Source organism: Toxotes jaculatrix, chromosome 5, assembly GCF_017976425.1.
Source record: "Toxotes jaculatrix isolate fToxJac2 chromosome 5, fToxJac2.pri, whole genome shotgun sequence".
In the NCBI taxonomy this organism is placed as follows: domain Eukaryota; kingdom Metazoa; phylum Chordata; class Actinopteri; family Toxotidae; genus Toxotes; species Toxotes jaculatrix.
Genome location: NC_054398.1, coordinates 9,785,675 through 9,803,067, shown reverse-complemented (window position 1 = coordinate 9,803,067; position 17,393 = coordinate 9,785,675). Strand labels below are relative to the sequence as shown.

The following is a 17,393-nucleotide window of genomic DNA, read 5'->3' as shown; positions in this document are numbered from 1 at the left end:
CATCAGCTTGAACATCTCATGCTGAGACAAGGCAGGTTGGGTCCATGGATTCAGGCTGTTGACACCAAATTCTGAAGCTACCATTTGCATCCCTCAGAAATCCATATTCATCAGACCAGGCTACATTTTTCCAGTCTTCAACTGTCCGGTTTTGGTGACCCTGTGCCCACTGCAACCTCAGATTTCTGTTCTTGGCTGACAGGAGAGGAACCTGACGTGGTCTTTTGCTGTTGTAGTCCATCTGCCACAAAGTTTGACACGTTGCCCATTTTGAGATGCTCTTCTGCGTGGTTATGTGTCTTACCGTAGCCTTTCTGTCAGCTCCAACCAGTCTGGCCATTCTCCTCTCACCTCCCTCATCAACAAGACATTTCTGTCCACAGAACTGCCACTCACTGAATATTTTTTGTTTTTCACACTATTCTGAGTAAACTCTAGAGACTGTTAGGCGTAAAAATCACAGGAGAACAGCAGTTTCAGAAATACTCAAACTTGCCCGTCTGGCACCAACAATCACGCCACAATCAAAGTCACTGAGATCACATTTTGTCTCTGTTCTGTTGTTTGATATGAATATTAACTGAAGCTCCTGACCTGTATCTGGAGGATTTTATGCATTGCACCACAGCCACATGATTGGATCATTAGATAACGAATATAAGCAGGTGTGCAGGTGTTCCAAACAAAACACTCTGTGAATGTATGTCGAACAGAGATACATACAATATTGGCCAAAATCAACATGGATATTTAAAATCAGGTCCCTTTTGGGTGCCATTTCTTGATTATAGCAAGCCAGCACTGTTAATCTCTTAGAATAAACTGTGCTGTTACTGATTCTTAACTGTTTAATTCATTTGAATTCACTCCACATACAGCAGCTTCTCAGGGACTTCCTTTATAGCCCTGTGTAATGATCTTCTCTAGCAGGCAGAGAGGTAAAAGCCTTTTATTATCCAAATACCAATAACTAGATCTGATACATCTCATTAATCTGTATCTGTCTATGGCCCTTGCTCTTCAATGATTTTGGCCTCTTTTAATATAAAACATTCCACACAGCCAGACATGCAGTGAACATTTAATTACTGCAGATTGTTTGCCTTCATGGCCTGATTCTTCAGCACTTTGGGTAGTTTTATAGATTACTGAGCCTCAGGCAAGATACTACTTCAAGGCAGACAGCCTGTCAACATGAGTGGCAAGTGCCTGGGTGGAAACCTGGTCGGCTGAGGTAGAGGAAGGAGGGGCTGATAATAAATTGCCTGCCTCAAGGCCAAATGATGAATGGTGATTCTTGAGAGTTTTAAAAGAGTCTTTTTTTACTTCACTAACGCAGACAGAAAATGGCTAGATATCATTTTTGTAAGAAAAGAGATATAAAAGATCACAGCAAAGGAGAACAGTGTTTCTGACTGCTCCGTGTAATTTCTTGAGAGTGTACATACCCCACAGACGTACAGTCTTATTTTCAATGGTTTTTCATCACATTTTGAAATTAAAATCCACTGTCTTGTATAGAACGGACAGTCATAAATAAGCGACAGGGTATAAAATCAACATTTCCTGACTATAACGGGTCCTTAACCTCAATTACCTCATCTAAGCATGAATTAGCAAGATATTTCTCTTTGTAATCCATCTTAGCAGACATTCAGATCAGACTGTAAACATTTGCACACAGAGCTTGCTACGGATTTGGAGAATCGGGTTGTCACAGTAATGACAGCAGTTTATCAGTTTTTTTTGGAAGACTTTTTGATAATAATCCCCATTTGGACTGCTTGTTGGAACCTACAGTAGCTTGGCATTTCACCACACAGATGAAGCTAATGTGCTCTGGAGGTTCTGCAGCATTTGGAAATTATCTGTGAGTCCAGAATTGCTGTACTTAACCCTAAAATCCACCCACTGTCAGGGGAAATAAGAGTTAAAGCATGAGACTGTCTCAGTGGTTTACTGCTGCATGTACCAAGTGCTAATGATCTCTGGCATTGGTCCAAACTCTGTCTCATGTTGTGCTGTTGGATATCGCTCTGTCTAATTTCACGTCTCTCAGGATGAAAGCTATCACAGGAATAAATGCTTGATGAGGAGGTTAAATTGCATGATGTATTCACAATATATTTTGAGCTGTGGACCTCCCAGAGCTGGAAAACATTAATAAAATTCACTGCAGTGGGCGAGGCCACAAGGTTAAGCTGTAGATGGGTTTCAGTAAAAAGAAAAGTTTCCAAATGATGAAATCTGACCACAGATGCCATCTCTTTAATGTTTCCCCTTCTACATTAGCCCATTTCATAAACACCTTTACTTGTATCCAGATTTTTTATTTTTTTTTGCTTCTCTAATTTCTTTTCCATTGTGGGGCGAGGAGGTAGTCTGGAGCACAGAGAACAGAGCCCAAAGTGCTTGATGATAATTAAGATCCGGACTGTGATTGTTGCAGTACTAATGAGCTCCTCCACACACACGCGAGCAATCAGTGGTGTAATATTAGAAAGTAATAGTACTTTGCTAGAGTACTTCAGTACTTCTGGGAGGAACTGTACTTTACTTGTTCTCTGACTTTTTTTTCTATTAACAGCATTTACTTTAACTTTTACTGTACCTTTACTAACACTTAAATGCACTTAATATCAGAAAATTACTTTTGATACTTAAGTACAGCAAATATTAGACACTTTAAGACTTATTACTTAAGTAATATTCTAATGGGTGACTTTAACCTCTACCAAAGTTACTTTCTAGTAAGATATCTGTGGGGTAGGGTAAGTTTGGTTAAGACGGAACATCACATGTTCGGTCCACACTTGTGAGATAAAAAAAGAAGAAAGAAAGCAAGAAAGAAAGACTCACTGCCGCCTCGTCCTCCCTGCTGTCGCTGGTGTCCTCACTCTTGTGGTGCCCGGCTGAGGAGCGAGTGTCCCTCTTGCGGCTGGCGTCCGTCCCCTCCGTCTGTCTCTCTCCATCTGGGCCAAGGTGAAAACATGGACACTGCTCAGAAAGCCAGCAAGAACAATTATCACTGTAGTCTCCGTCGTCATCATCCTCACTGTCATCATCCTCATCTCCATTTTAATCATCACCATTAATAGCATTGTCATTCTGATCTCTATCATTATCATCATCGATAGCATAATTATAATTATGAATATCGTCATTGCCATCATCATGATGGTCAACAATAATTTCGAGCCACTGAGCCTCTCTACTGTAATCAAACCCAGATAAAACTTTCCCCAGAAAAGGAGATTAAGTGGAAAAAAAAACGTAACTAGAGAAGTGAAAAGAGACAAGAGAGAAGAATAAAAACCAGTCCAGAGGGGGAATGTGAAGAGCGGGGAGTGAAAATGGAAAAAAAAAAAGGAGGAGAGTGAGAAATGGAGAGACATAAAGAATAGCTTTTCTTGCTGCGAAGTGGAGCTGTTAGGATGCTGTCATGCCACAGATGGATTATGGTACTTTTGCTGCACAATGATGACAGTTGCCTTGGCCGGGAGAGAACAACCGGAATTTAAATCCACTCATTACTAGTGTGTGCATGTGTGTATGTGTGTCCGTCACAGAGCATATGGCCAAAACTGCCATCTCTCTCCGTGCTGCCAGCAAAACACATGCACGCACATTCACACACACGCTGACATGGACGATCAAACCTGAGCACAATTCAGTACAGAGCAGTAACAGGATATTCAACACTTTATGTGAGGCAGGTTATTTGGAGTTACAAGGACTGAACGGATACTCATAAAGTTCCCTATAAGGGTTTCTACCCCTACGAGGAGTTCATATAAAAAAGGGAATCCATAGCCTATTCAGTCCAATTTCTTTTTATTTGTATTGCACTGCATTTGATCCCATTTGGCTGACATGGTTCACAAATGCACAACACTGCTGCAGCTCAGATGGGCTGCCATAAAAGGTGGCGCCTGTTCCATTGACTCCCCTATAAAAAGAGGAGGTGGGGGGGGGTTGACTTGGGGCTGGAAGGATGGTGGGGGCACTTTGTGGTGTCCCAAATGCATTATGGTGAAAGTGGTTCATTACTGTCTGCTGAGCAGGGGTAGCTGTAGTGTACGTACATGGATACAGCACAGCTACACACATACACACTATGTGTGTAGCTGCGCACACACACACACACACACACACACACACACGAGGGGATGGATTGTGATTAAAAGACAGAATGGGGAGAACGGGTGCCTATAAAGCATAATGAGTACTAATGGTTTTCCAATATGTCCCCTTAACAATGAGTCTGAGTGGGCTGAATTAGACGGGGGACTTTGGGGTAAGTGGTGTGTGCATGCGTGTGTGTGTGCGTGTGTGTGTGCGTGTGTGTGTGTGTGTGTGGCAGGGTTGAGCTGTGGGGAGATTGATGTGGTCAAGGAAAAGAGAGAAGACAGACAGCTGTACTTGTGCACGCTCACTTATTCATGTACAGAGACAGAGCGAGAAAGAGGAGACAGCCGAAATACTGTGAAAAACAATCAGTCAAAAACACACAAAATAAAACGAACGAAACGTGAAAGTGTTTCTCTTGTACAACTTGTTCTGCATCTCATGAAAGTCTCTGGCAAACATAATCTGTGTAGATGATTTGTTTTCCTCATTTGTTTGGATATCATCTTGCCTGTCTCCCTCTATTCCCTTTGCAATTTCAGTGATTCCAGACAACTGTAATAAAATCTGATCTGAAAAATCATTTCCTTTTTCTGAACAAATGAAAGAGAGCAGACACTTGCCATGTTCACAATGCATTCTCCTTCAAACTGTTTTCCCATCTTTCTCTCTGACTGTGCAAGGGTATGTTGTGTTGTACGTTTTCTGACTTTTGTCCACTAAGGGAGGGTGCTCTGGAAAGTTCACCTCACCCCCCCCCCCCCCCCCCCCCCCCCACCCCCCAAAAAAACCCGCCAAAAAACATAATACCAGACAATGGAAGGTGAGGAAGCTTTCAGTAGGTGTCATTTTCATGTCAAACAAGGCCACTTGAGCCACAGGAACCGTGCCGTGAAATCCGTCAGCCTGCAGTCCAACTTGACATGGACAGTCTAAGTACAGCCTCTGGGGTCTATCACAGCACTACCACATCAAAGAGCAAACACCAAAGAGTAGCCGTGCTGAACTTCGTCTCACTTCAAGCCTGACTTTCCTGCCATTGTTGAGCCAAAAATAGCAGGTCACTTCATCTTCCAAGTTTTCATCTCACTCTGTAACTAAAACCTCCTTTGTCGAAAGATCTAAATGCGTTTCTCTGTAAAAATGTCTCTGAATGTTGAGGATGTTCTAGTGTTACACTCTCATAAACAAAAGATATTCTGACAAAAAATATGAACCTTGTAAATAGAATATAACCAATTACCTAAAATCAACCCCAATGGAAAATAAATAGTAAATTCATTTCTTTTATGCCTTACGATTTATCTTTCGCCTCATTGTGCGGTTTTATTTTTGTTCTTCCTCTGAGTACACACTGCATGAGTCACTGCATGAGTCAACTGGCAGCACATCTCCCTTTAACCATTTATCTGAGACTATTATGAGCAGGCAATGCACCAGGGAGCGAGGTGAGACTCCTCTTTGCCTGGCCTCATTTACGTAAGTGATCACCTTAAATATGAATGAGCATGTAGAACACAAAAACCTCATATCAGTCCTACTTGGAACTGAAAGGAGTGACAGTTTCGAACCCCAAAAATGGAGACAGCAAACCAAACAACACCAAACCCTAAGATGAAAATAACCTCTGAATAATTTATGTTTTTTTTAGTTGTTTATGATATAAAAAGAAGCTCCAAGATATCAAACAAAAACCAGAGCATCTTCGCATATGCATCATAAGCTGATGGCAAAATACTGTGATCTGCCAAAGAAATATTCAAGCAGTATAGATGGTGAAACTGATAGCCAAATCCATCTGAGCTTTCCATAATGCTGCAGGATTAACAGCATTAGATTAAGACAAAGAAAATCATCTACAGAAACATCAACCAGGTGTCAGAAAGCTGTCGACCAACACTGGGAGGAAAAAAACCTCAAAAACGAATTCACTTGCAAAGATTTTCTCTTCCTTCTCAGGTCCCACAAGCATTGTCTTTTGAAGTCTGGAGAGAATAATTTTTAGATTCAACCTCTTTCCTAAGAAAATAAAAAGTTCTTAAGCACTCAAAGCACTATATGCTTCTCTGCACCCTATGGAGAGCCATAGAATGATTCTCAATTAAAATATCAAACGAAGTGTAACGTGGAAATAACTTCCTGCTGCTATTTATATCATGGTTACATTTAAATCATTAGTGCTCCTTTCGCAGACAGTTCCTTCAGATGGATAAATGTAAAAAAAAAAAAAAAAAAAATTCAACAAGAACATTCACTGCTAATATATTCTTTTAATAAATTCTTCAACCATCCCAGAAGAACAAGATAATGAGAACTCACAAAATACCTATAGTTTTTGTGAGTGGTTGTGTGTGTGTGTGTTATAACATTTGTGGACAAATGTTCAAATTCTTTGCCAACACATCCCTCAGCATTCTTAAAAGATAACTTTGTGTTTGTGTGTGAGTGCATGAGTGCGTCTGTCCTGACTAAATGTATGCACAAGCTTGTTGAAACAGAAAGCTGTGATGCTGCAATGGGAATGAGTCATAAATAATGTTTCCCGTTGGCAGGAAGTAGAGGTTTGATGAACAAATCAAATGGAACCGTAGAGGTGAATCAGACACAGAAACCATGAAGTTTTTTTTCTTTTATCCTACGCTGGGACTGCTATTCTGCTAAGTAATGAATTGCTATCATTTACTCATGGTCACTAGTACAAAGCTGAAGAAGGACTAAAAGAACAGGATGCACTGAAGGACGGGCATTCACACACACACGTGGACTACGACGTAGCGTGCAGTGGCTGCAAAGTGAACTACAGCGAGTCAGTCTCTGGACTGTGATGGAACTTTCTCAAGCCTTCATGCCGGCTCTAATGAAGTAATGAAGAGCAGACTGGCAGGTTAATGGAAGCCAATCGACTACGAGCTCCACTGCCAGCAGGAGACCAGGCGGAATACTAATCATTTCAGAGCCTCTTCTCTTATGTTCTGCCTAATCTGTTCATGTCCCCCAGCCCTAAAACAGCAGCACTATTTACTGTGCAGATAAGATAGCGGAGAGCAACTTCTGTAACCTCCAGAGGACACTGATAGCGACTGGTTTTTGGAGCTTTTTGTAGATTAAGTCTGTGACAGAGTATATTAAAAACCATAATAAACAGGAGTGTTATCCAAGATTGATGTGGGTGGAATCTGCAGATAGAGACGGGAATCGGAGGGAGGGGAAACTTTCTCAGAGCTTCCTCTACTTTTGAGTAGTGAGTAAGTTCACCTTGCCTGGCTGCCCTTTTAAAACTAATGATATTCTAAACTCGATAGCTTTCAGCGAAGTGCAGCTGTCAGAGCTCTCATCTCCGCTGTGCGTGTGCCAACTTGGATGTATGCGTGTACATCAGCCTGTGTGTATGTGTGTGCAACATACGCATTCGCGTGTGCGCGTTGTGCATCCGTGTCACGTTTTATCTTCGAACAAGACTGACAACAACTGCTGGGTTTCACTGTGAGGCGCCGCTGCTCCACTGTACGTTAAGTGATGGACAGAATGGTGATACAGCAGAATGCTAATCACAGAATCAAAGAAGTGAGCAGAGCAGCAGCTACAAGAACTGCAACGAAGGGCAGTTAGAAGAGAAAAGGGGAGAAAATTGAACATTTAAAAAGACATGAATAAAACTGGCCTGGTTATGTAGGATGAGTTCAGTCTAAACACATATGACAAAGCCCAGTCATAACAAATTAACTAATAATAAACTGTTTGCGAGCCCAGGGGATCTGTTCCATGTAATGGCCCCTCTGGTGAACAGGGGGAAATAGCAGCATAGAGTCAAACACAGCAGCTCACAGTGGTTGCAGAACAACCCCAATGGTCATTATCGCAATTTATTTGCCAGTGTTATATATAGAGCGGTCCCTACATGCTCTCCTTTGAATAGTTGCAGTCAAGCACACTTAATAGTCAGCTAACAGGAACAGATACATCTAATACATGCTCCACAGCTAGAAATACACAACAAAATGTCCAAAAACAGCTGACTGATTTCTAAAGATTCAAAGTACATACCATTTATTTTCATTAATGATTATGTTTTCCATAAGTCAGCTGAAAGTCAATTACTGATAATAAACCCATTATGTTAATTACTGATTAACATTACTAATTATTTAACATCCTTCTAGGATGTGATCTGATATACTTGGCTTCAGAAAGTATTCAAACCTCTTCAATTTTTACAAACTTATTATTAGCCAGGTGATGAGCAGTGCCTGGTGTTCGCCAGACGTTTGGAGATCTTCCCAAAGGGTTCAGTTCATGTCTCATCACATCACAGAGTATTTTTCCTCATGCTCTCATAGTCCTTTAAATGCCATTTGACAAACTCCTAGTGGACTTTAATTCAAAGTGGCTTCTGTCTAGCCACTCTGCCATGAAGGCCCGGTTGATGGAGTGGTGCTGAGATGGTCGTCCCTCTGGCTGAGGTCTTCCATATCTGCAGAGGACTTCTGAAGCTCTGTTTGAATGACCGTTGGGACCTTGGCAACCTCCCTGACCAAGGCCTGTTTGCCCAGTTACTCAGTTTGGTTGGATGGCCAACTCCAAGAAGAGGAATTATTGAGGTCACTGTGCTCCTGGGAACACTCAAAGCTTTACAAATGGTTTTATACCTTTGCCCTCCACCACAGTTGGCTTCACCACAGCTTTATCATGGAGATCTACAGAGACTTCCTTGGATTTCATGGTTTGGCTTTAGTCCGGACATGCAGTGTGTGTGACTTTCTAAACTATGTCCAATCAGTTCAGTTTGCCAGTAGATTCCAAAGTTCAAATCCCAAAGAGAATTACAGCAAACAGGATGCACTAGACCACAATTTGGAGTGCCACAGCAAAGGCTCTGCACACTTATGTAAATGTGATATTTAAATTTATTTAAAATTTATTTGCATAAAAAAGGAGTCTAAAATACTTTCCTGAAACCACTCTAAAAACAAACAAATAAATTAAACTCAAATATATGGTCAGCAACAATGCTTTAGTATGCTCTGACATTCAAATGAAGCTCAACATCTTGTATCGAGGGGCCTAATTTGTGCAAGAAAATACTCCCACACAGTTACCACTAGCTGGTCCTCTGACACAAGGCAGGACTGATGGATGACTTCATGCTGTTTACTTCAAATTCTCACCCTGCTGTGGGCATGTCACAACAAAAATCAAGATTTGTTCGAGTAGATGAAGCATTTCCACTGTTTGATCATCAGAGTTTGATGATCATGTGGCCACTGGAGCTTCATCTTCTTTTTCTTAACTGCCAAAAGTGGGACCCAGCATCGTCTTCTGCTGTAGCACCTTCAAGATTTTAATGAGTCACAATTCAGACATGCTGTGGCTGTTCTGCACATAACTCTGGGACTGAGCTCTTGCGTACTTGTGGCCTTCCTGTTTTCCTGTTTATTTGAGCGAGTTCAGCTATCTGCCCCTGACCTTTCTCACTTCTAAGGTGTTTTTGCCTGTTTTACAGCAGCTGATCTCACACTTTCTCTTTCTTTATAGCACTAAAATCCCAGGAGGCGATTTCTGAGATGCTGGAACAACATACTTCAATCAAAGTAGCTCAGCTTATGCATCAATTTCTAATGTGTGATTTCACAGCAAATTAACCTCTTGACCTTGTCTACATAACACCATACTGATTGGCTGTTTGGAGAAGCAGGCTATTTGCATCAATGGGTTGAGGGTGAGTAGAAATGATGGGTATGCACTTAAAATTGTGAGAAACTGTGGCCAGGAATCCAATGTAGACACAGGAAAGAAGGTTTGGAAGGAAGAACAGACAAAAGAGTTGCAGGAAGAGTGGACAAGTGCACAGCAACAGCATGCTCTGTATAAATTATTGACAGGGTTGATCTCCTCTACTCTGTGAGTACACTGTGACTCCATCTCAGTGACGTACACTGTAGTCCCCCTTGAGCTAGCACCAGCATTGTGGGAGAATGCTAAATACACCCCTTGCCTCCTCTCTCCCCCACTGGGGGCAGGGGGATTAAAATTGCATAGGACGACGAAACAAGAGGCTGCAGCTTTTAAGAACACAAGAGTGGGAGAAAGACAGGGAGATTAAGTGAGAGGGGGAGAATGCAAGAGGGTATGGGGGAGGAGATTAAATTGGAAGTCAAGAAGGAGACTGGAATACTGGTGGAGACTGTAAGAAGAAGTTGAGTGGGATGCAAAGACTTCTTTACTCTCTGTGTGAGAGGAGCAAAGTAGAGGCTGCAACCACAGGGAGAGAGCCAACCATTCCCGGCTTGCTCACATGTTCACTCATTCAGTCACTCATTAGTCAGTCAGCCATCCACTGATTGACTTAGGCGCTCACTCATTCCCTCTCTGTTCCAATCCCCCTCTCTCTGCAATGCATTTTCAATATACATTAGTACTTTTTACAAGCAGAGAGCTTATAAAGTTTTACTGGGCTCACGGCTTTTTGCTCTGCAATCAAGCATGACGCTAAAAGACATGGTTGACGCAAGGCAATGGAGAATGTCAAACTGATGTGCCAGTATAGTTTTTTAATGACTCTTTTAGGCCCAACAGCCAAGCATTCGTGCATACACACACGCACGGTGGCATGGCAGGGGGCAGCAGAAGTGTAGCAGGCTTTACTGGGGCTGTGCTGGCCAAATGGAGCTAGCTAATTATAGCAAATAAACTGCACTGATCTGTACCATTAGCCAGTCAGTAATGAAGCAGAGTGGAGGGCTGCTGTGACACTGATGAATAGCCCTGGCTCTGAGTGCAGCACTCCCTGGCCTTTAGTTCAGCTCTAACAACACAGACTTCTGAGGAAAGCGAGAGTGCATTAAGACAAGCGGCATAACAAGCCTTTGGAGATGAGATAAATAGAGACAAAGGGACTGTGACAGTGTGGAGCGAGGAAAGACAGAGGAGAGACAGAGAGAACTTGATGGGAGGAAAGACAGAAAGCAGAGCAAAGGAGGATGTAGTGAGAGAGAGAAAGTGTGCTTGTAGGCCTGTGGGTGTGTAGGGTAGAGAGGAAGAGAGATTGCAGAGATGCTTAATGTGCTGTAATATGGGTCAGGGGCAAAGAGCTCTCACTCTGTCTCTTCTACCCTTTCTTCTAAGCTCCCGTAATGTTTTGCACTCCACTAATAGCTCACAAAAGCCGCCACTTAGGAAAATTCAAATAATATAAAAAAATAAAAAAAAATGCCTTGGATGGAGACAAACATAAAATCAGAGCCCCAAGGCCCAGTGTGCTTAAAGATTAATAGACAGCCTGAGAGAAAATGGAATGACCTTATTGCGGTGTCGGGCTACAAACACAGACACACACAACCACACGCACACATATACATAGATAGTTAGAGGGTATTATTTTGAAGCACAGCTAATGAATAGAATCAATTAAACATGCCTTTCAGAGTACATGAGTTTGGCAATTTGCAACAACTGGAGTAAGTGTGAGGTCTGCTGTGTTCAGAATCAAAGGCTATACACATCTATAGCAGTATGTGTGCAAATGCAAACAGTCTGTGGCCTTCAGTTTATGGATTTTTATCACAACTTACCACTGTGTGGAAATGTGAAGAGTGCCATTAAGTAGTCAATGGATTACATCCACAATTAAAAAATAAATAAATAAATAAATAATAAATGCAGAATGCCAGGAAGTGCCTACTGCTTATCTCAAGACCATCTGGACTCCAGTGAGGTTTATATCCGACCTGCTCTCTGCTTGAAGCTTAAACACAAATATTATCTGCTTCCATCTCATACTCATCTATATTATGGGCAGCTAAACAGGAGTATGTATAGTCTATAGTCCATGTATAGTCTAAAATATGGCAGCCAATGTGCATTATATTTCTAAAAATAAATAGTGAAATACATTTAAAAAATTCACAGGCCATAGAGTACACTAAATGTATTTGACTCCAATAAAACACACTGGGTGCTCTCCATCATTGATAAATCTTGCTCTCTATTCTTGACTGAGCGTGGGATAGATATTTTCAGGGGCTAGTTAGCTGGCAACTCAGGTCAAAAAAAAAAAAGAAAAAAAAAGATATAATTCTGTCAATCTCCCATCTAGCTGGAATTTGGCCACAGGCTGCGGAGCAAAACAGTCTGATCCCTCTGCAACCTGCCAGCCCACTCGCCCTGTGCACCTCTAAATGGCTGTTTGCCTCTGCCCATCTCCTCCTGCTGCTTACTGCCCAGGGCCTCTATGAACTCCACTGGCTGTCTAGAGGCCAATAAGCTCTGCTTTGGCCCTACCCTCAGTTGCCACAGAGCAGAGAGTGCAAAAGACAAACATTTCAATCATGTTCAGTGACAAGATATTAATCTACAATTACCGCCTCGCGGTTGCACACCTCTGCCAACCAGTCAAGTTGCAGTTTACATCCATGTCTGTCCAGACTCATATAGTATATGTAAACTTTTTAAAGGAAATTAATAATCGTATGTATCGTAAGATGTGATGTCAAAGTGATGTTGACCTTCACTGTATTAAACGGACAGATGGAAAACCAAAAAACATAATGTCTCCAGCCACGACTGTTGGCGGCGTGGAGGCAGAGTCAGAGAGTCAAATAGGAAAGAAGAGAAGAAGTTATCCCAGCCACTTACAGAAAAACAAATGAAAATGATCACAGTGGAGGGACACACACACACACCTGCTATATGTGGTTTACAACAGATGCAAATAAACTCTCACTGGATGCCTTAATGTGTTTGTGCATTATATGTGCATTAGTGCATAATCTCACAAAGGCTAAAAGTGTCCACGGTTCGGTCTCCAGGGTGTTAATTATGCCCCTGTGAGCAAGTGTCCAGATATATACTTTATTCACACACGCACACGCGCACACACACACACACACACACACACACACACACACACACACACACACACACACACACACACACACACCACTAAGCAATCCCCACAGTTGCCAGTGACACCCAGAGGCAGCTGCTCCAATCACAGTAGAGGAGATAAGGAGGCTACTCTGAGCCGCTGCAGAACCACAACTGTCACAGCTGATGTGTCACTGGGGAAGGAATTAGAGTGAGCACTCAGGGGTCGCACGCTTCCTTGAACCCCCTTGCTCATTAGCATACATTTGTAAACAAAGAAACAGAGGCGACGAGGGCCTTGGTGCTAGGCTAACGCGCTGTCATGCTGTTACCAAGAGTCAGAGCCGAACAGAGCATCTAAATGAGGTGAGAGCTCTAGAGGAGACCTTTCTGTGATAATTCATCCATCTTCTGAGCTCCTGACAACTGAGCTGCAGCACTGGGAGACAATGAGAAAGGAGCGCAGGGTGTCTGCATCCGGCCTGCATCCAAAAAAAATAAGAGACACACACACACACACCCAAAAAAGGAAACCCTTACACCAGATAAACTTGAGAGTTTGAGGCCCCGGATTCAAGTCTCGTGGCAGAAGACAATGTGAGCTAAATACAAAGAAAAAAGGACACTTTTCTTGGGGGAACATCAAGAAGAGGAGAGACAGAGGTGTTAGAAACAGGTAAAAAGGAGGAGGAGAAAAACGGAGTTTAGCTGTGCCTCACTAAAAGACAAACAGTATTTCTGAAGCCTCAAAACACTTGAGACAAGACTGACCCCTAAATAACCTTACTCTGTTTACCATCTCACTCTCTCTGCCTTTTTTGCCTCCCTTTCAGACACACACACACACACACACGCACACACAAACACACACACACATCCTTCTCCGTTTCCCTTTCTTCTCACACCACCTTATTCTTTCCTGCTCTTCCTGCACACCTTTTATCTTTTCCTCCTTGTCTTTCCCCCTTCTTTCTCTCGTCCTATCCATCACCCTCTGCAGCCATCTGATGTGTTGCCAGCAATTAATACTTTAATATGGTTTCCGTTGTAGAACCCCGGTGTGGTCATAATCGTCGACCGAGTATCTGATTATCATCGTCCCGAGGAGTCATTACTTTCCTGATTATATCGCCTTTGTGCTGAGAGACAGAGAGATGGAAGAAAAAGGATGCTGAAGAAGGGAGCACAGGCATAACGGAGAGAAATGGGAGCAAAAGGTTAAAAAAAAAAGAAAAAAATGCAGGGGTAGCAGTGGTGAGGGGTTACAACATGAGGATAAAAGATGAAAGAAGACAGGACGAGGGAAAGGAGGACAGAGGAAGGGGGAACAAGGGAGAGGGGGGAAAGAAAAGGAAGAGGTGATGCGTTACATGCGAGGGAGGGGGGAGAAGAAGGAGGAGGACAGAAACAATAATAGCCTTGTCTTATCACTATACAGTGATAAATTCCCTTCTCGCCCGGGAGTCAGTGCCCCGGCTGGGGCCAGGCCTGATGACAAACCACCTCAACCCTGCACTGCAGCCCTGGCTATTTATGATCAGGCAACTTATACGAGTCAGACAGCGAGCCAGCTGGGTCTAGATTCGTCTTGGGTCGGTGTCGTCACTCCCGGGACCCGGTGACAACGTCAAATGGGGCCACTCTGTCAAGTCTCACGTCCCCCTCCTCTGCACCTCCACTATGACAGTCCCTTCAGCACATCATCACCTGGTTACTGGTAATAACTCAGTCCTGTTAACAACTCTTCACTTGTCTTACGCCATCAACCAGACACATGTGACAGCAGCCAACACGATTCACTTTAAAACTGTTATTCAGTGATTAATTCAATTACAAGATTCTTTAGCACATAAATCTTTCACAGTGCTTAAATAAAATAATAATGCACAGGAATCTCATTACACAAGAATACATTTATTGGTACTGAAGAGGGAAGTGTCTAGTCAGCGTCTCTCTAATGAACAGTCGAATTACAGCAATACTTAGCAATTACTGACTTTTTGAGGTGCAAGATGCAAATTCAATACTGCTGCTATGGTGGAAAAGAGTAAAACAAAAAAACTGTTTGTGTTACTGCTCAGCTAAGTAAACAGTTATATAAAAACCTGAGCAAATAAATGCATGAAATTGTAATGCAATTCTGCTCCCACATCAAACGGCCCACCATCCGTTCACTCACTTATCCCACTACGAAAATCGCCATAGCCTGCTGACCCTGAATCAGTCACGAAGGACAGAGAGCTCCAATAAGCAGAGCGCAGGGCTCAGCCGAGCAATTAATTCATGCAAGCTGCTGCAATTGTTTGCATTTTGTTTCTTGTGTCTGTTTACCCGTTTACATATTCCTGCTCGGGCGTAAATTATTCATCTGTGTTCCTTTCCGTATCCTCCAGCAACAGCAGAGGCTGCTCATGCTGCAGATATGAAGGCATCAACACAAGCCATTGATCGACATCTCCGCCGACGGTTTTGGAAATGAAAAGGAAGGTGAGGGAACGGGTGCAGGGATGAGACACATTAACCACACAAGAAAGGAAGGAGAGGGAATCCTGCTCAGGCTTGGCAGAAAAAAAAACAAAAAAAAAAACAAAAAAACAAATGCACCAGGCAGAGAAAGGGGAGAAATTCTTTACGCTTCACATGTCAGCCAATAATTTGACAAGCGCAGACAGCAACTGTCTGGTCATTGATCATAACACTGGCTATGATGAAAAGAACTGTTTACAAAAAACACACTGATTGGCTTAATGGAGAAAACTGACTTTTTTCTGCATTTCTGCAAGACTTCATCAGTACCATCAGCAGAATTCTGCTGATGAAGGTCTTGTGATACAGTTGAAAGTTCTGGTAAAGTTTTATTTTAGCTTTGTTCTTTTCAATATTTCACATCATGGGCCTTTATGTTGCAGTTTTAACAAATATCACAACTGTCACATAAAAGATGGGGGACACAGATGCTTCAGTGGCCACAGCTTCACAGCACAGTCTACTGTGCCCAAGAACAAAACAAGCAATAAACAATTTCTTTCCACAACAAAATCCCTTCCTGTGCTTCATCTCAGACTTCAGACTTCTTCTACATGATTTCCCGTTTTGTTTGACTTCTGACTTGCACTATCCAGGTCACCTGCCACAGCTTTTAATGTTCACGTTAGCTTAGTTCTCCGGATATTTTCTTTATAGTTGGGTGAAGAATGGACTTGTTCCATTCATCTGACGCTTTCGATTTTCATTCAAGGTGACTCCACTCATGGTCGGTCCACAGGTGTTCCCCACGAGGATACGCAACCTTCATGAAGATCCACACTTGGAAGTGATGAATATGCAAATACAGGTGTGTCTCGTCGCTCTTTTCTGGATTCTGTTTGTGACTTACAGTAAGTTCTTTTGTAATTTCTTTTCTCTGCACACCCAAAACCGTGTGATACATCTAGCATACCCATCAGTTTCCAGATGTAAAACAAAAAAAACCCAAAAAACCCAAAACCTGTGTATTTATAAACATCAAAGACATCAAATGAGATGGGACTGTCGAGGCAAACAAGCTAGAAGTAAATAAATACAACTAACGCTGCATCTTGGTATGTGAGTAATTGGGGAAAAGCAATCTGACAGCTCCGCTTCCATTTTTCAGGGATAGTCGAGGGAGATGGCACTACCAGGGTGAGCGGAGGCTGCCACAAAATCATTTTAATGTGTTTAATTGAACAGATGCCCAGCTTGGTAAGTGTTTTGAGCGCAGACCTCAATCAGGCCCGAATCAGTGCGTTTCCCTCTGATTTGCAGAGCCGTTTTACAACGTGTCCAAGCACGGCGTGAAAATATCTCAGGCTTCTGTGTTTCACTGCTTGGCAACGTCCTTAACGACAAGAAGACACACCAAAGAATAATTTGGCGAAACAGTGAGTGACAGATGTGAGCTCAAAAAGTGATTTGATTGTGTTGCTGCACATTTGTCAGCGCTGCCTTTGACTGGATGCCTTCAGGTCACACGGGCTGAGATTTAAATGTAAAGTCAACATTTTACTAACTTCTTTTTTATTTTTGTGAGGTAACTATAAACTGAGGGTCATTAAGAAACTCATCTTTTGAGGAAGTGTTTACATAGAAATGTTAAAAAGAAGTCTGTAGTTTTTTTGATGGCCATAAATGGGGAAAATCCTGAATCATCACAGGGTTTATTAATCAAACTGGTAAAAGAGAATTTGGGAGAACTCTGCTGCAGTACAGAGACAGAGGTAAACACACACCTTCAACACCGTTCCACCTTTTGGAAAGAAAGAACCATCTGAAGCTAAATATATTATTCAGAGTATAGTAGTTTTATCTTGAAGTTGCTGCTTTCTTTTGAGAAGAAAGAATCACCAAACGCAAATTCGATAGAATGATATAGCAACTTTGCT

General features: G+C 42.3%; 1 protein-coding gene across 1 annotated transcript in view; it reads right to left on the bottom strand.

Annotated features, from left to right (window-relative positions):
• Positions 1-17,393, bottom strand: part of b4galnt4a (beta-1,4-N-acetyl-galactosaminyl transferase 4a) — a 126,393-nt gene that overhangs the window by 79,294 nt on the left and 29,706 nt on the right. The window contains exon 2 of the mRNA XM_041039399.1: positions 2,860-2,972. Within this exon, the coding sequence (XP_040895333.1) occupies positions 2,860-2,972 (113 nt within the window). The remainder of the gene's footprint in view (positions 1-2,859; positions 2,973-17,393) is intronic.